Here is a 19,700-nt window from a genome sequence, read left to right on the forward strand (position 1 = left end):
CTTGAAATTTGTGAAACCATGGAGTCTGGATGATCCTTCTTTATAACAATATCCCAGGATGTGCGGGTAAAGACTGGATATAATAAGTAAAAAGTTAATAAACATGAAAAAGCAGTTTTGCTTAGAAACTCCTATCTCCACTCCTCCATCCCTAATCCTATGTCATATACTATAAGAGTTGAATGAAACCTACCACTTCCCCAGGCTCAAACGGGGGAGCTGGTTTGGTGGTAGTTTGTGGACTTAAAAACCAACCTACTGTCTGATGTACAGCCTTGCACTGCCAACAGCCTGGGTTGTTGTTGTATATCACAAAGGTTGTTCGGGAGTATTTAACTGAATTAGCCAGCAAACCACCAGAGGGAACCAGACGTTAGATGAAAAAACAAATGTCTAGGGAGCTTCTCAATCCTCCAGCTCATGGTTGTCCCAAAGGTGCTTTTTTCCCAAGAGGTAGTCACTGGACTTGTTTTTCTTTGAAGATGTTTCGCTTCCCATCCAACAAGCTTCTTGAGTTTTGACTCAGAACTGAAGAAGTTTCTTGGATGAGAATCAAAAAGTCTTCAAGGAAAAACAAAGTCTGGTTACTACCTTTGGGACAGGACATTAAAAGCAAAAGGACTGGGACCTGTTTTCAGTGTTTAAACTCGATTGATATGTTTTTTCCTAGGCTGTATATATGATGCCTACTGAAGGAGACGACTCTTCAAAAAGTGTTCCTCTAGCGTTGCAGAGAGTCTTCTATGAACTTCAACATAGTGACAAACCAGTAGGAACCAAGAAGTTAACAAAATCTTTTGGGTAAGTGCTAAAAGAGTTCTTCAACCACTGAGTGATGAAGTTTCTGGGATTTCTCACAAGTGGTTTTTCTGGTCTCTTAAATTGTGTAACTTTTGTGAGTGCAGATGGTACTCTTCTTGGGGCTGCAACAAAATTAAAGCATATTTAATTGATCAACCCCACAAATCTTGATCTGTGTATTGATTGAACTTGCATATGGGGAAAAACAATGGTTTTAAACAAAAGCTTTCTGGCACAACTAGGATGTGTGTGCTTAATCACAACAATTAAACCTCTTTTAATCGATGAAAAATCGCAGCACTACTTAGGTGCAGCACCTAGGGAATTCTGGCACTGAATCAATGCGGCTGTGCCCTGGGGCCTGATGGAGGTGAGGGATTTTAAGGTACCATATTTTTCAGACCATAACACACTCTGGACTATAAGACGCACACTAGCTTTAGAGGAGGAAAACAAGGGGGGGAAATTCTGCCTCTGCCTCCTAGCATCTATCTGGTATTCATCTGGCTTGCGTCCTTGCAGCAAACAGCCCAGTCAGGTTCAGCATATTATCGCAGTCCCAGCATGTGGCTCGTAAGGGCTCCGCTCCCTTGCACCCACCACCGGTCAACTGAGCTGAGCTGCTGCCACCCCCAGGGGATGCTGGAGCCTTCGCTGCCAAGCAGCTGATCGGCACTCTGGAACACCACCGATCAGCTGTTCTAGGTGGCAGGGATTACCGCTGCGCCCCGTTCGCCATGGCCTCTTTGCTGCAGCCCGTTTGCCACCGAATGGGCGATGGCGATTATTACCACCCAGAACGGCTGATTGGCACCTCCATCCCCACCACAATACTTGCTCTAAATGACACACAGACGTTTCCACCCACTTTGGGGAGGGGGGAATGTGTTTTATAGTCCAAAAAATACAGTAGTTTCCTTGCATCCACGATGGCAAACCTACAACGCTCAGAGCCATATGGGAGGGCACATGAGACTTCTCACCATGCGCCTCTGTGCACTGGCCAGCTGATTTTTGGCCTTGGGAAAGGCCGTTTCGTCCTCCGGACGCTTCCAGGAAGTTGCCCTGAAACCCCGAAGGCAAAAAAATATATATTCCCCAATGGAGAAACCGGACGTTTGGAAAAACGCACTTCCGGTTTGCCCGCTTGGGCTTTCCCCCCCCACCTACCACTGATTTTCGGTTATTATTTCCTGGCATCTCCATGTGGAAGAAGCCCTCAGCTGTGCTTCAGACGAAGAATAAAAGTCGGCTTTAAGATGCGGGCGGGAGGGTTTCTTCCGACATGGAGACGCCAGGGGGGGAAAAAAATCACAGAAAATCAGTGGGTTCTCTGGACCGCACCAGTAGGAACCCATCACTGCCTACCAGGCTTCAGAAAGGCCTGGGCTCATGGGGTGGGGGGGCAGTGCGGGGGTGCACATGAGTCGGGGAGGGAAGGGGTGTGGGCAAGTGCGTGCGTGCTAGCATACCCTACAACCCCTTTTGGCACATGAACCAAAAAAGATTCACCATCACTGGCTTACATCAAAGAAACCCCCTCCTTTAAAGTCCTTAACAGCCTGCTACCAATATCCTGTCATTCTCAAGCATCCCCTGAAGGCAGAAAGGAACAGGCTTGATTCAAGCGGGAAAGGAACTTGGCCTTCATTACTTTAAAGCTGGGGTGGGGAAGGTTAGCCCTTTGGATGACCTGTGGGATTCCAGGAATTGTAGTCCATGACCCATAAAAGGACCACAGTTCCCCACTCCTGCCTTTAAACTCACAAACAAACAAGGCTTTGGACAGTGATGGTGAACCCTTTTTTTTTGCTCAGGTGTCAGCTATCGCGCATGTGCACATGCCCACACCCATAATTCAGTGCCCCCCTCCCCTGAGCGTTTCCCGTCCAGGGGCGTTTCCCAACTTCTGGTGGGCCCAGTAGGCCCATTTTTCAATCAGCCCAGGCTACAGATAGTTTGCTAGGGTTTGGGGAGGGGCAAAATCTTCCTCCCCTACCAGAGGCCCGTTTTTCACCCACCCCAGGCTCCAGAGACTTTCTTGGAGCCTGGGGAGGATGAAAACACCCTTCCTTGCCCTTCTGGAGGCCAAAAACGCCCTCCAAGAACTTCTGCATAAGTGAAAAATCAGCTGGCCAGTTTGCACAGATCTACTAGAACCGGAGCTGAGCTAGGGCAACAACTTGAGTTCCGGCAGATATGGCTACATGTGCCACAAGTGGCACACATGCCATCAGTTTGCCATTACGGGCTTAGGACCTTCTTATAGCCAAGGGATTGTAACCATCTGTAACCTTTTCCCCTTGGCTATGGATGAATTTAGCAGAATTGTTGTCTGATTCATACAGGCTCTTGTTTATGTTTGTTCAATTTTATTTACCATCCTAGGCCAACCTTTGCCTTTTATTTTTAACTTTCTTTTTTCTTGCAGCAAGCTATTTTGCTAGGTAACTTGCTTCTTTCGTTGAACACCCTATTGGGGCGGCTGCATGGCCTCCTTGTTGTAAGGTTAAGTTACCGTTGTGATTTTCTTCCCAACAGAAAGGACGTGTCTGTCCACGTGGCCAGCAGCTATTCAGATCAGAGCAAAATGCAGCCTTTGACGATTCATTAAGAGATTTAACTGGAATCCCAAATGCTTCAAAGCTAATCTCATTTTAATATGTCGTCCTCCTTTTTTTGTGCACCAAATGCTTCTAGGTTGCTTTCAAGTGTTATCATTTTATAAGTGGTGCTTTTTTCTTTTTCTTTTCAATAAAGATGGGAGACTTTAGACAGCTTCATGCAACATGATGTTCAGGAATTATGTCGAGTGGTACGTATTGTTTCTCTTCTACTTTCATTCAGAAGTATTCAAACTGAGAATTCTCTCTTCAGACCCTGCATAAGGAAATAATCACATTAGATGCCCGTTTTTATTAATGGCACTTCATTCCGTTGGATTGATTGATGTTTAAATTTTATTTTGGTCCCATCCATTGTCTTACCCTGGCCTCACCCTCTTTTTAAGGTGCAGACTCTGGCATGTCACTTGAAAGCAAAAGTGGTCCCAAAGCCTGAAAAACGGGCCTTTTGCTGGTTTGTAAAGCAGTTTGATGGGCTTAAGGCAGTCACCCGGGGCTGAGCTCAGATTTTTACAATCATAGCAGATGATAGCATTTCCTCTGATCCTAAGAAGCTTAAGTTATTATTTGGGTGACAGACCCCTGAGAAATACAAGTTGTACCGGGAAGAGAATCACACACACACACCAAAAAAAAGCAGTGGCAAACATTTCCATATTGTTACCAGGGGAACTATATGGACATGGCTATGAGGTCACGTGGAGTGCAGTTTGGCTCAAAGGAAGCTTTTCTTCGACTAAGTGGGGAACCTGTTTGATGAGTGGAAGATCTGAAGGATTGTGCAAATTTGTTTTCCTGCCGGTAATGGCCGTCTATGCCTTTCTTAAACTGAGAAGTTGCCATTTTGAAGTCTTTGGAACCTGCAATCAGACTTTTAAGACGAAAACCAAACAATTACCTGGCTGGGCCTGCATGAGAGCTAGCTGAGCATCTCTCTCTCTCTCTTTGTCTCCCCGTCTCAGTTGTCGGAGAGCATAAAATTCTAATGGCTGCTCATTATTAATTCAAGCATTCTGGTTTTTTTTTAATTTCCAGTTGCTTGATAATGTTGAAAACAAAATGAAAGGCACCTGCGTTGAAGGCACGATTCCTAAATTGTTCAGAGGGAAGATGGTGGTATGTATTGGACTTGTGGGATGGAGGGCAGATGGCCGCGTTGTTCACCTGTCTCGATGTCCCACTGCCTGATTTCTATTTGCAGTCTTACATCCAGTGCAAACACGTAGATTATCGATCTGAACGAATAGAGGATTATTATGACATTCAACTCAGTATAAAAGGAAAGAAAAATAGTAAGTATGTGTTCTCTTAAATAAGAATTCATGTGCCTCGGATAAAGTCCTTTATCAAGAGGAGAAGATATAGGCTTGAAGTGTGGCCTTGCAGACTTTTCTTTACCCTATTCAGTAACATCATCAGAACTGAGGGGAGAACTGTGGCGTCCTTAATGCTCTTTGAGCTTGGTTGTTTCCTTGCCAGACATTTCATAACCCATCTAGGTGACATAATCAGTATAGAAGAGAGTGGGGTTTGTTCACAGCGTGCAAGGTAACAGCCAAGCTCAGAGAGTACCAGGGACTCCTAAATCAGTGGTTCTCAACCTTCCTAATGCCGCAACCCTTTGATACAGTTCCTCATGTTGTGGTGACCCCCAGCCATAAAATAATAAAATTATTAGGAAACTTGGGTGGGTTAGAACATAAGAACATAAGAAGAGCCATGCTGAATCAGGCCAAAGCCCATCAAGTCCAGCATTCTGTGTCCCACAGTGGCCCACCAATTGCACATAGGGACCTTGAGCAGGAAGAGAAGGCAAGACCCCCCCCTTTCCCTTGACCCCCAACAAATGGTACTCAAGGGAATCTTGCCTGCCTCAACCAACATAGAGGCGGCACTTGGAGATCCATTTCAATAACCACCGATATACTTGGCATCCATGAACCTGTCTAATCCTGCCTTGAAGCTCTCCAGGCTGACAGCTGTCACGACCTCTTCTGGAAGGGAATTCCATAAACCAAGGACCCTCTGGGTGAAGAAATATTTCCCTTGATTTGTCCTTGCTTTCTTACCAATGAGCTTTAGGGAGAGCCCCCTCGTCCTAGTATTGTGTGATAGAGAAAAGAATTTTTCTCTCTCCACCTTTTCTATCCCATGCATGATTTTATACCCTTTGATCAAGTCACCCCTTAAACGCCGTCTTTCAAGGCTGAAGAGACCGAGGCGTTGCAACCTGGTTTCATAAGGGAGGGGCTCCATTCCCTTGATCATTCTTGTTGCCATTTTTTGCACCTTTTCCAGTTCCATTATATCCTCCTTGAGGTGCAGTGACCAGAACTGTACACAGTACTCCAAGTGTGGTCTCACCATCAATTTGTACAGAGGGAATGCAACACTTGCTAATCTATTTCTAATTCACTAGCTTACCTCGCTGTTAGTTCACTTCCTCCTGCTCTGTGTGGCCGTGGCGCATGCAGTGCTGATTTTTTTTAAAAAAAATTGCAAAAGAATAAAATAAAAGTTGAAAACAAGATGGAAACACATTCACAGTGCCGGAAATTCAGCTTCTGTACATGCTCAGAAGTTCCCATGGTACAGATATATATATTTTTGCAGTAGTGTATTTGCATGTGGATGGACCCATCTGGAGAGGGATAGAGGACCATAGGAAAAATGTGTTGTGTTTTCCGGTGATCTTAGGTGACCCCTGTGAAAGGGGCCACTGTCCTAAATCATTCTTCTAAGAAATTCAGTGTCTAATTTGTATTATTGGAAACTAGCTCCCTACTTTTATTTAGCTCCAAAATGCCCTGATTCAGGTGAGAGGGAGAGAAAAGGGTTGCGCTTGCCAAAATATTTCATAGATTTTTTTAATACATAAAGCCCTTCTTCCTTGTCTCTTTCAGTCTTTGAGTCTTTCATAGATTATGTTGCAGTGGAACAGCTGGATGGAGACAATAAATACGATGCAGGGGAACATGGTTTGCAGGTACGCTTAGCCTTCTTCTGGCTGTCTGGAATTGCAAAAGAGCATATTTGTTTCTTGGACGTGTGTTTATTTATCAATGGTGCTACCTCCGGGCGACATAGCCAATAACCCCAAGAACAAGCGGAAGAGTGGAATCCCAAATCTAGGAGCCAAGATAGGTACCCTCTATCAAATCAGCAAATTTAAGTAACATGCAGAACGTCAGCCTGATTCTACTTCAAGGAGACGAGTGTTCAAGGAAGTCATCACAGACAAAGCCACGTGCCTTTTCCTTCACCCTGAGACTATCTGCCCACCCCACCAGGTTGGATAGAGTGAGAATGCTCCAGTTTTCCCCTTAAATATTGCCATCCAGTGGGCCATGGGAAGCATGCCTCTTCCATAGCAGCCCTTGCCCCATGGAACACTCCCCCCCCCCCATGGCGATCGTGCCAGACACCCTTTCAAATCCCTGGAAGACTATAAGAAGCTGAGCCTTCCCCTGAGGGGTTGGGGGAGATGGGCTGACAGCTCATGGCTCAATGTCATGATCAGGAGGTTGTGAGTTTGATCCTAAGTAGAGGCAGATGTAGTGTCTCCTGCTTGGCCAGGGGTGGTGGACTAGATGACCTGCAAGGTCCCTTCCACCTCTTTTAATCTGTCTGTGGGAGATTCTCAGTCAATGTAGGTCAGGGATGTCTCAAAAGGCAACTGGACTGTTATTTCTCTTTTGAGGAAGAAGGTGTTTCGCTTCTCGTCCAAGAAGCTTCATCAGTTCTAACTGGAAGGACTCTGTGTGTGTGTGTGTGTGTGTGTGTGTGTGTGTGTGTGTGTGTGTGTAGGTGGAAGGATTAGTTACTAGGGTTACTATCAAAACTAACCCTTCTAACCACCTGCCCCCACCCTCCATCCAGAATTGATGAAGCTTCTTGGTTGAGAAGTGGAACTCCTTTTTCTTCAAGGGGAAAAAACATCGCCCAGCTGCATTTTGAAAGAGCACCTTTGATAATAACAACCCATGGAGTTGAGGCATCCCAGGAGGGAAATGGGAAGGGCTTAGCTTTAAAAAAAATTATCCTGGTTTTTAGGGTTTTTTAAAGTGTTGTGAGCTTCCTAGAATTAATTTATTTTATTTATTTTATTTGGTTGGTCACGATAACGAGGTAACAGGCATAAGTATAAACATGAATATGAATACAGTAAATACAGGCTACGAATAAATGGGGACAGTCTGGACACTTTCTAATGTATTTATGTCCGAAATGAGGTGTGGGTTCCAGACAGATGAGCTGCATTCAAGGACTGGTCTGGCAAATGTTTTGTATGCTCTGGTTAATAGTGTGATATTACTGGAGAAGAAGCTACGCAGGATTAGGTTAACAACTCTTGAAGCCTTTTTGGCCATGTTGTGGCAGTGGGCTTTGGCACTTAGGTCGTTTGATATGGGTATTCCAAAGTCTTTGACAGAGGGAGGGTTGTCTGCAAGGTCTTGTCTATTCAGCTTGTATTTGGTGTTCTTGTATTTGCTGTTAAGTGGATCTAGCTTCCGCACAGACTTTGCTGGTCAGAAAGCCGCAGAAGGGGATCCCATGACCTTGCAACCATCATAAATATCAACCAGTGAGTGTGGGGATGCTGCAATGGTCATAAGTCTGAAGAACAATCATAAGTCACTTCTTCCAGCGCAGTTGCTAACTTTGAACGTTCACTAAATGAACAGTTGTAAGTTGAGGATGACCTGGATTATGCCAAGCTAGGGCCTGCTTTGCCATTCTGGTTGAAATCCCATTTTTCCGGCGGACAATGTGTAACTCAATCGTGCCTTTGTGTGACTCATTTCTGTTCAACACGCAGGAGGCAGAGAAAGGGGTAAAGTTCCTAACGTTGCCACCTGTGCTGCACCTACAGCTCATGCGTTTCATGTATGATCCCCAGACGGACCAGAACATCAAAATAAACGACAGGTAATATATTCATGAGTGACGCTCAGGATTCTAATGGGGTTGTGTGTGTTTCAATTGCTACTGAGTAGATGAGGTTAACTTTGCACCATAGCTACTAGCTGCATGTCAGAGGTGTTAAGGAGTATGCAGTGATCCCTGAGTTATCAAGGATGCACATGCGCAAAGGAAACATGGAATCCTAGTAGATATCCAGTAGATAGTCAGGAGATATGAGTAATGGTTCAGTCATAGAAACTAGATACACCAAAGCGTATAAAATAGCACTTACTTTAGCAAATATCAAGTTAAACAGTCCAGTCATACATAGTCAAATCAGTCAATAACTCTCAATATATTATCAGTACTACAAGCCTTACCTGTACAGCTTATAAATACATAAACTGTCATTGAACGCACAGTTCTTACTATAGCAGCCAGCAATATCAAACAGAGAAATAACAGAGGCAGAAAGAGAGAATCACACGTCTGGCTCCCTGTTATGGCAATCTCCAACACTAACTCTTAAATACATACAAGCATTCACTGTTAGCTTGTTTATATACAGTGGTACCTCTACTTACGAACTTAATTCGTTCCGTGACCAGGTTCTTAAGTAGAAAAGTTTGTAAGAAGAAGCAATTTTTCCCATAGGAATCCATTTAAAAGCAAATAATGTGTGCGATTGGGGAAACCACAGGGAGGGTGGAGGTCTTGTTTCCTCCCAGGAGATTCCTAGAGAGGCCCCACAGAGGCTTCTCCCTGCCTTTTCCGGCCCTGTTTCATCCCAGGAGATTCCTAGAGAGACCCCACGGAGGCTTCTCCCCGCCTTTTCCGGCCCTGTTTCCTCCTAGGAGATTCCTAGAGAGGCCCCATGGAGGCTTCTCCCTGCCTTTTCTGGTTAGTTTCGGAGGCTCGGGTTTCTAAGTGGAAAATGGTTCTTGAGAAGAGGCAACAAAATTTTGAACACCCGGTTCTTATCTAGAAAAGTTCGTAAGTAGAGGCGTTTGTAGGTAGAGGTACCACTGTACTAACAAGAGGCATGGCCCCTGGATGCACAGGGGGCAGCAGTGCATAACACCAAAAAGTTCGCTTTCAGAAAATGGAAGACGCTTGTTGGAATCCTGGGATCTTGCTTAAGTTATAACTAGCCTCACATGTCTATGGGGATTCTCAGTCATCCAGCTCATGGTTGCCCCAAAGGTGATTTTTCAAGAGGCAGATGGACTTCCTTGGTTTTTCTTTGAAGACATTTCGCTTCTTCACCCAAGAAGCTTCTTCAGCTCTGACTGGATGGTGGGGAATGGAAGGATTGATACTCCTTGCATCAGAGGTGGTCACTTCCTTCCTTCCTTCCTTCCTTCCTTCCTTCCTTCCTTCCTTCCTTCTTCTCTTCCTCTTTTTTTACAACTCCAGGCAATCAAGAAACAATCATAGACAGCGCAAAAAATTCTGCAGTAAATAGATAAAATTTTATGGGATCTATACTTAATAAGAAACCTAGCAATGCAACTGATTTATCAAAGATTCTTTCTCAAGTCCTGTGCACTTACATGTTGCACAGGATTTGATTACTGCATGCATTTCCAAACTCCATGTAACACTCTTTTTTTCTCCCTATTTTTGCAAAAGGTTTGAATTTCCAGATCAGTTGGCTCTGGATGAATTCTTGCAAAAAATTGATCCTAAAGATGCTGCAAATTATATTCTTCACGCAGTGCTCGTACACAGTGGTGACAACCATGGGGGGCATTATGTTGTTTACTTGAACCCAAAAGGGGATGGAAAAGTAAGTCGTACAAAAATCATCAGGTATTTAACTGGAATTGGTCTTTAAATAAGCATTTGCTAACAGATTTAGCATCAAAAGTGATATTTCACACACACACACACACAAGCACCAAACTGTCTTGGAAATTGTGGAAGATTAAGATTTTTTAAAAGTTAGTCTATTTTATCAGATGTCTGGAGGAAACCTGTTTGCATAATCTGAATAATCTAGTTTCTATTTAAATGTGGCTCCACCAAATATGCTAAATATTAGGTTTTTTTAAAAAAAGAAATAGCTATGCAAATCATCTTTCTGTATGCTATGTTTAACATGCAAGAGGGATTTGAAACAATTCCAGTGCAAAGGAACAAGCAAGGAGAAACTGGATCAATTCAGGGGCTTTTCTTGGTTTGCGCAGCCTAGAATCAGCCCAGCAACTCAGAGAAGCCCCGGTGTCAAAACTTGAGCCTTGTCAATTCCGATTTACATGCTTTGATCTATTTGCTACAGAGCAGTTTGCAGTACTTAGATAAAATTAGAATGATTTTAAGTTTCTAAAATTTAGAACATAAACACTTTATTGAATACTTTCTGCCTGTTGCAATTTTTAAATACATTGTATTATTTTCACAGTGGTGTAAATTTGATGATGACGTTGTATCTAGATGTACAAAAGAAGAAGCAATTGAGCATAACTATGGAGGCCATGATGATGACCTATCTGTGCGACACTGTACCAACGCATACATGTTGGTTTATATCAGGGAGTCAAAACTAAGTAGGTGTACCAGTCATCTGTTCTACTGTTGAAATCTAAAACAGCCCCAAATGTTGTCTCTCTCCATGCTGTATTTAAGAAACGTCACACATTTTGCACTTCTGAGATCGCACTTGCAAAAACTCTAATGTTAAAAGGAAGGGAAGACAAATGAGTTTGCAATTATAAGAAGGGTGTTAATTGTTTCTCTAATTACTCAAAGTATATATTTTAAGGTGGTACCTGCCAGGTTTCTTCTTGTGAAAAAGGAAGAAACTTGAGTATCTAAGAAGCCTGATTCCTGGATGCTCAACTTTCAAAAAGGTATTGAAAAAAACCGCTAGATACCACATGGTCTCCATCTGGACAATCATATTGGACATGTTTTCTATAGCAAATTCTACTTCTACAGTTTGGAATATTTCAGAATACAAGGGTTGGAAATTTAAAATTTGGCTATCGCATTCCATTTTAGAGCAGTTTTAAAAAGCTGAAAATGAAAATAATCTTCTTCTAAAAAATAAATAAGTGCAAGGCTTAAGCCTACCGGTAGTTCAAGGATCCAGAATAGAATTTTATTGGCCAAGTGTGATTGGGCACACAAGGTATTCGCCTTGGTGCAGATACTTTCGGTGTACACAATCTTCTCTACCTATCATCCACCCCCAATGTAGCAGGTCCCTGTCAGTGCCCAGGCCAAGCAACAGAGCAAAATTTTAGATTCTTCCAGATGAGTGATGGGGGGGGGGAGAGACAGGACTCACTTCCATGGAGAGAATATTTCAGAGGATGGGTGCTGGACCAAAAGAAGTCTCCTCCTGTGTCCCATCAGATGACATTCCTCCTTGGACTGTGCCTGCCACATTCAGAATAACAGAATAAACGAGTTGGAAAGGAACTTGGATATCTTCTAGTCCAGCCCAGAGCCCAAGCAGAAGACTTCTAGACAAATATCCAGTCTCTTCTTGAAAAACCACCAGTGTTGGGTAGCACCAACAACTACTGGAGGAAAGCCCTTCCAGTGATTGATTGTTCTCACTGTCAGGAAATTTCTCCTTAGTTGCTTCTCCCCTTGATTAATTTCCATCAATTGTTTATTGTCTTGCCTTCTGATGCTTTGGGAAACAGGTTGGCCAGCTCTTCCCCTCTTGCTGGACCTGATGGGATGAGTGGATATACAGTGGTACCTCATCATACGAACTTAATTGGTTCCAGGAGGAGGTTCGTAAGGTGAAAAGTTCGTAAGATGAAACAATGTTTCCCATAGGAATCAATGTACAATGCGTGCAAATCCTTCAGGAAAATCCCAAACTTTAGAAGGGAGGCGAACAGAGGGCAGGGAGGAGCAGCTAAAGGGGGCGGGTGGAAGAAGCAAGGCTAGGCTAAAGGGTGAGTGGGAAGGAAGAAAGGCAAGGGGGCGCCCCTCCCTTTTCTTTCTTAAAAAGACACCCTTTCAATTCCTTTGCAAGCACCTTGTTCTCGGCGAAATTTTCCTACTCCAAGCAGCCCCTCCCTCCTCCCTTTTCTTTCTTAAAAAGACACCCTTTCAATTCCTTTGCAAGCACCTTGTTCTCGGCGAAATTTTCCTACTCCAAGCAGCCCCTCCCTCCTCCCTTTTCTTTCTTAAAAAGACACCCTTTCAATTCCTTTGCAAGCATCTTGTTCTCGGCAAAATTTTCCTACTCCAAGCAGCCCCTCCCTTTCCTTTCTTCAAAAAAAAGGGGGGGGGAAAGAAACCCCTTCATCCCAGCAGCAGCTGCTTGGGTTCCTAAGGTGAAAATAGTTCAGAAGAAGAGGCAAAAAACTCTTAAACACCGGGTTCGTATCTTGAAAAGTTCGTTAGAAGAGGCGTTCGTAAGATGAGGTACCACTGTATTTGGTGAGAGGCGGTCCCTCAAATATCTTGGATGGATGAATGGACCAAATGACTACCCTGAATCTACCTTTAAATCTCCCCTAATGCCAATGTTGTATTTTTTGCAGGTGAGGTTTTGCAAGCAGTCACAGATCATGATATTCCTCAGCAACTGGTGGAACGATTGCAAGAAGAAAAAAGAATAGAGGCCCAAAAGAGAAAGGAGAGGCAAGAAGCCCATCTCTATATGCAAGTACAGGTGAGCTTGGAGAAGGACCTGCCTTAGATTTTCTCAGTCATTTCTGCTGATCTTCCCTTGGTTGGACCTCTCTCTTACCCCCTCCATCTGGATGTGGGTCATTCTAAATCAAACATGGCAACTTTTAAGACTTTGTGGACTTCAACTCCCAGCTGGCTGGAGAATTCTGGGAGTTGAATTCCACAAGTCTTAAAGTTGCCAAGTTTGGGGACGTCTGTTCTAACTTGTCCTAATAACAGAACTGTGAACCAGCCAAAGCTAAAAGTTTATCCCTTACTCTGGTTGAGAGGACTCTTGTCATTTCCAGCCCCAAATCTTTGTGATTGTCAGGCAGGTTTTTCCCATAAGACTTCAGTATAAGCCATTGAAGTTGATTTGATGTACAATGGTAACTCGGTGCTCATTGTTAATTGATTCTGGGAGGTGTGATGAGTATCAAAAGCGATGAGTACCAAATTTTTCCTATAAGGAATAATGTAGCGAGTTACAAGGCAGCCAATTCTGACAAAGTTCTGCTTCTTGCATTGAATACCAAGCAAATGATGGGAAAAATTTAAAATCATTTAAAAATAATTGGATTCCTTTACATATGAATGAACTGAGGTGGTGCAGTGGGTAGAGTGCTGTACTGCAGGTCACTAAAGCTGACTGCTAGATCTGCAGGTCAGCGGTTCAAATCTCATCCCCGGCTCAAGGTTGACACAGCCTTCCATCCTTCCGAGGTGGGTGAAATGAGGACCCGGATTGTGGGGGCAATAGGCTGGCTCTGTTTAAAAAAAAGTGCTATTGCTAACATGTTGCAAGCCGCCCTGAGTCTAAGGAGAAGGGCGACATTAAAAAATAAATAAATACTGTAAATAAATAAAAATATATATTCTTTACATATACAGTGGTACCTCGAGATACGAGTTTAATTCGTTCCGGACCTGGGCTCTTAAGTCGAGCAGCTCTTATCTCGAATGACTTTTCCCCATAGGAATTAATGTAAATAATTTTAATTGGTTCCAGCCCTCATAAAACTCACAAAGTTAGTCTAAATTATGCAGAAAGACATGTTTTTAATGAAGAAATGTACATGTACATATAAATGAATAATGAAGTTTCTTTCACTTAACTTGTAAACTTTCTTAAACTTTTAAATTTATATATGTTCAACTTCTCTGCCACCCAATCCTGTAGGACAGAGGTCCCCAACCCTTTTTGCACCAGGGACCGGCTTTAAGCGATCAAGAGAGGAATGGGTGAATGAATGGACGGAGGGTGGGAAGGAAGGAAGGAAAGAGGGAAGGGACAGGAACAGAGGAAGGAAGCAAGGAAACTTATGAAAGGGGAGAGTAAGAGAGGAATGAGTGAAGGGAGGGAGGGAGGGAAGAAGGTGGGAAGGAGAAAGAAAAGAAGAAATAGAGGAAGGGAAGGTAAAAGAGAGAAAGAAAAAGAGCAAGAAAGAAAGAAAGGGGGAAGGGACAGGAACAGAGGAAGGAAGCAAGGAAACTTATGAAAGGGGAGAGTAAGAGAGGAATGAGGGGAGGGAGGGAGGGAAGAAGGTGGGAAGGAGAAAGAAAAGAAGAAATAGAGGAAGGGAAGGTAAAAGAGAGAAAGAAAAAGAGCAAGAAAGCTGCAAGCACCCCCCCGAGCCCCCCAGGCCGGCTGCAACCTTTTAAAACACGCGCGCCGCTTCGCAGCTGTCTCCTGAAGCCGAACGCGGAAGTTAGCGTTTGGCTTCAGGAGACAGCTCCTTGGCCCTTGTATCTCGAATTTGGGCTTGTAAGTAGAACAAAAATATCTCTCCCCTCCCAGCTCTTATCTCGAGTTGCTCTTAAGTAGAGCAGCTCTTATGTCGGGGTTCCACTGTATATTCTTTACATTTATTGTTTACATTTATAATGTTGTATGCCGCCCTGAGTTGCCTCGAGAAGGGTGGCTTAGACATCTAATTAATATTGTATTTTTCGGAGTATAAGATGCACCGGAATCTAAAACGCACCTTAGTTTTTGGGGAGGAAAATAGGGGAAAGAATCTGCTTACCAGATATTCATCTGGCTCGCCTCCTTAGTCTGGTCAGCTTCAGCACGTTATTTTATTCCCTGGTTAAGGGCATAAAAAATTATTCTGAGAGAGTAACAGTGAAAGAGTTTGCAAGCTGGTAAGAACTAGGAACATCGTTAGCACCTGGTTAGGGCTGGAAAGAAACATTTGGAGCAAGATAGACCAAATGGGGGGAAAACCTGCAAAGGCTTAGGGCTTGGAAAACATCCTTCGCAGAGAGAAACAATGAAAGAGCCTGCAAGGTAAGAGCTGGGAAGATCATTACCAGCTAATTGGGGCTGAAAAAAGCTACATTCGGAGTATAAGACACACCCAAATTACCAGCCTCTTTCAGGGAGGAAAAGGGTGCGTCTTATACACCGAAAAATACAGTAAATAAAAAAATAAAATGTTTGTGTCAAAAGGTGTCGAATACCAAATTCAATAAGTTTCAACACAGTTTGGGTATCAAGGTACCACTTCCTCGACTTAACAACAGTTTATTTAGTGACAGTTCAAAGTTACAATGCCACTGAAAAGAAGTTACTTACGGTTTTTCACACAACTATTGCAGCATCCCTGTAGTCACACGATCAAAATTCACATGTTCAACAACCGGTTCATACTTAACGACGGTTGCAGTGTGCCAGGATCACATAAGCTCCTTTTGCAATGTTCTGACAAGCAGACTCATTGGGGAATCCAGTAACAGTGTCACTGACTTAACCAGTGCAGAGATTCACTTCACAAGAAAGGTTGTAAAATGGGGCTAAATTCACTTTACAAATGGTTCACTTAGCCACAGAAATGTTGGGCTCAATTGTGGTCGTAACTCGAGGACTATTCATGCATGCATTTATGTATGTATGTATGTATGTATGTATGTATGTATGTATGACTTCCATGCCTCCCAATCCCGGAGAACTTAGGGTGGCTTACAACGGAGACGGGTGGCATACAAATCTAATAAATAATAATAAATAATAATAATAAAAGAATTACAAAAACAATAGAAGAAGTCAAAAGTATTATCTAATCTCTAAAATCCTAATAAAACCAGTATAAAATGAACATAGCAACATGCATACGTACCAATCCAACACATTCATATATGTGGCCAGGGACCTTGTTTATATCAGGACCCCCAGGCCTGCTGGCATAGCCAGGTCTTCGTGACCTTACGAAAAAACAGCAAGGTGGGGGCAGGGTGAATGTCGGGGGGGGGGGTTGATTCCATAGAGCTGGGACAGCCCTCCCCTGTGGTCCCGCCAACCTGCATTGCTTAGTTGACGGGACCTGGAGGATGCCAACTCTGTGTTCTCTAATTGGGAGGTATGTGGCAGGAGGCGGTCCCGTAGATAGTCTGGCCCTGAGCCATATAGGGTTAGACTACCAACTCTGTCTTTATCCAGGTTGGTGTTCTGCAGCTTTTCTTCTCTCCAGCTGGCATACGGAGACCAGCAAATCTAAAGGCAGACTTTATGCGGTTTGATTGCCGTCTTCTCTTCCATGTTATCTAGTCAGTTGAGTATTTTGCAGCAGTGCCTCCAGTGGTAGATACTAAACATCTTGGGTTTATTGGTTTTCTTTATATTTACAGTATTTCAGAATTTATTTATTTATTTATGTATTCTATTTTTATGCCGCCCTTCTCCTTAGACTCAAGGCGGCTTACAACATGTTAGCAATAGCACTTTTTTAACAGAGCTAGGCTATTGCCCCCACAATCCGGGTCCTCATTTTACCCACCTCGGAAGGATGGAAGGCTGAGTCAACCTTGAGCCGGTGGTGAGATTTGAACCGCTGACCTTCCGATCTACAAGTCAGCTTCAGTGGCCTGCAGTACAGCACTCTTACCTGCTGCGCCACCCCGGCTCAACTTATTTATTTATTTATTACAGTCATTGACCAGATGACCAGAATAAATAAAAACAATAAATATACAATTTAAAATTCTAGAATAAAAGAATAAATAACAGATAAAACGTAGGATAAAATCCAGTCTGTCAATCGTACATGGTCTAACTCAGTGATGGAGAACCTTTTTTCCCTCGGGCGCCGAAAGAGCGTTGATCGAGCTATCACGCATGCATGAGTGCCCATACCCATAATTCAATGCCTGGGGAGGGCAAAAACAGCTTCCCTCACCCCCTGGAGGCTAGAAACAGACTGTTCTGACAGGTTTTGGAGAGCTGGTGGTGGAAATTTTGAGTAGTTCGGAGAACCACCAAATACCACCTTGGGCAGGATATTTGGCAATATCCTTCCCTCAAGGGTGGGACAGGAATGGGGATTTTAATTTCATTAAATTAAATTTAATGTAATTGACTTATATGCCACCCAATCCCGTGGGATTCAGGGAGGCTTACAACAATAAAAATATGATACAATTACAATAAAGTCAAATGTTAAATACTTCAATAAAAAAGTAAAATCCACATGAAACTAACGATAAAAGACTCTTAACCTAATTAAATGGGGCCTACCGGCAGAGCCAGTAGGGTGGGAGCAGTACGGACATTGGAGGGTGGTTGGTTCCAAAGAGCTGGGGCAGCCACAGAGAAGGCCCTCCCCCGGGGGCCCGTCAACCTGCACTGCTTAGTAATATTTTAAAATATTCTTCCCCCATGAGTGGGGAGGGAATGGAGATTTTGCAATATCCTTCCCCTGCCACGCCCACAGAACCAGTAGAGAAAAATGTTGAATTTCACCCCTGATCAATTGTATTTTAAAAAAATACATTAATTAAACAGGCATGTAACTCTTATATTCAGCAGAATTGATCGACATAGATAGTTGCGCCATTGCAACTTTGAACGTTCGCTAAACAAGTGAACTATGGCAGAAGTTAACAAAAGGTGTCAGTCATTTATTTATTTGATTTGATTTGATTTGTATGCCATCCCTCTCCGAGGACTCGGGGTGGCTCACAACATATCAAAACAATATACAATATACATATCTAAAAATCCAGTTAATATAGTTACAAAACTTTAAAGACTCCAATAACATTTAATGATTCATTCCCATTCACACAGCAAGACATACACACTCGTCGGCCAGGGAGCTAGGGTCTAATGGCCCCAAGCCTGGCGGCACAGATAGGTCTTTAAACTCTTACAGAAGGGGTGAGGAGGGTAGGGGCAGTGTGAATCTCTGGGGGGAGCTGGTTCCAGAGGGCCAGGGCCCCCACAGAGAAGACTCTTCCCCTAGGTCCCGTCAAACAACATTGTCTAGTTGACCTGGAGAAGGCCGACTCTGTGGGATCTAACTGGTCGCTGGGACTCCTGCAGTAGAAGGCGGTCTTGGAGGTAATCTGGCCCGAAGCCATGTAGGGCTTTGTAGGTCATAACCAACACTTTGAATTGTGCCTGGAAACCAATCGCAGCCAATGCAGTCCGTGGAGTGCTGGAGAAATATGGGTATGCCTTGAAAGGCCCATGACCGCTCTCACGGCTGCATTCTGGATGATTTGAAATTTCCAAACACTCTTCAAAGGTAGCCCCTTGTAGAGAGCATTGTAGTAGTTGAACCTCAAGCTGATGAGGGCATGAGTGACTGTGAGCAGGGACTGCCTGTCCAGATAGGACCGCAACTGGTGCACTAGGTAAACCTCAGGGACCGCCTTCTGCTGCACGAATCCCAGTGACCAGTTAGGTCCCACAGAGTGGGTCTTCTGTGGGTCCCGTCAACCAAACAATGTCGCTTGGTGGGACCCAGGGGAAGAGCCTTCTCTGTGGCGGCCCCGGCCCTCTGAAACCAACTTCCCCCATAGATTAGAATTGCCTCCACCCTCCTTGCCTTTCGAAAGCTGCTTAAAACCCACCTCTACTGCCAGGCGTGGGGGAACTGAGATACACTTCCCCCTAGGCCTTTACAATTTCATGCATGGTATGTCTGTATGTATGATTGGTTTTTATATAATGGGGTTTTAACTGTTTTTAGTATTGGATTTTTTAATATACTGTTTATTGCTGTTGTTAGCCGCCCCGAGCCTGCGGAGAGGGGCGGCATACAAATCCAATAAACAAACAAACAAACCTGGGCGAATGCCCCCCTCACCACAGCTGAGAGATCATAGTCCAATGTCAGCTGTGGATTGAAGAGGAAGCCCAAGTTGCAGACACTCTCTGAAGGGATCAAAAGTCCGTCCCCGTCCCCCCCAGTAATGGACAGACAGATGGAGGCATAACCCACAGCCACTCTGTCTTGTCAGGATGGAGCTTGAGCCTGTTAGCCCCCATCCAGACCCTGTGGCTCTGTAATGGGCCTGAATCTGAGTTAGATTTTAGTATTGACCCCCCCCCCCAAAAAAAAAAATAGTTGAGAGGAGCTAGAACCCAGCACGTGAATGTTGGACGTCTTATAACAATAATTTAATAATAATAATTTATTAGATTTGTATGCCGCCCCTCTCCGAAGACTCTGGGCGGTGCCTGTCCGTGTGTAAAGAGAGAAGACTCCCCTTGTGATCTGTGTGGTTTCAATAACCAAATGCTTGTGTGATTTCAGATAGTAACAGAGGACCAGTTCTGTGGCCATCAAGGCAATGACATGTACGATGAAGAAAAAGTGAAGTACACAGTGTTCAAAGTCTTGAAGAATTCCACACTGACAGAATTTGTGCAAAACCTTTCCCAAACAATGGTGAGTGGCTGCAAGAGGAGGCACTGATTTAGTCTCTGACTTTCCCCCCCCCATA

The 19,700-nt window shown here is 43.8% G+C and overlaps 1 protein-coding gene across 2 annotated transcripts in view; it reads left to right on the plus strand.

The window, feature by feature from the left end:
- Positions 1 to 19,700, plus strand: part of USP7 (ubiquitin specific peptidase 7) — a 143,159-nt gene that overhangs the window by 105,997 nt on the left and 17,462 nt on the right. For both annotated transcript variants that reach the window (XM_070760878.1, XM_070760876.1), the window contains exons 7-16: positions 671 to 801; positions 3,562 to 3,616; positions 4,461 to 4,541; positions 4,627 to 4,717; positions 6,329 to 6,411; positions 8,245 to 8,354; positions 9,963 to 10,119; positions 10,735 to 10,879; positions 12,842 to 12,972; positions 19,511 to 19,645. In XM_070760878.1, coding sequence (XP_070616979.1) covers positions 671 to 801; positions 3,562 to 3,616; positions 4,461 to 4,541; positions 4,627 to 4,717; positions 6,329 to 6,411; positions 8,245 to 8,354; positions 9,963 to 10,119; positions 10,735 to 10,879; positions 12,842 to 12,972; positions 19,511 to 19,645 — 1,119 coding nt within the window. The remainder of the gene's footprint in view (positions 1 to 670; positions 802 to 3,561; positions 3,617 to 4,460; positions 4,542 to 4,626; positions 4,718 to 6,328; positions 6,412 to 8,244; positions 8,355 to 9,962; positions 10,120 to 10,734; positions 10,880 to 12,841; positions 12,973 to 19,510; positions 19,646 to 19,700) is intronic.

This window comes from Erythrolamprus reginae, chromosome 9 (assembly GCF_031021105.1).
Source record: "Erythrolamprus reginae isolate rEryReg1 chromosome 9, rEryReg1.hap1, whole genome shotgun sequence".
Lineage (NCBI taxonomy): Eukaryota > Metazoa > Chordata > Lepidosauria > Squamata > Dipsadidae > Erythrolamprus > Erythrolamprus reginae.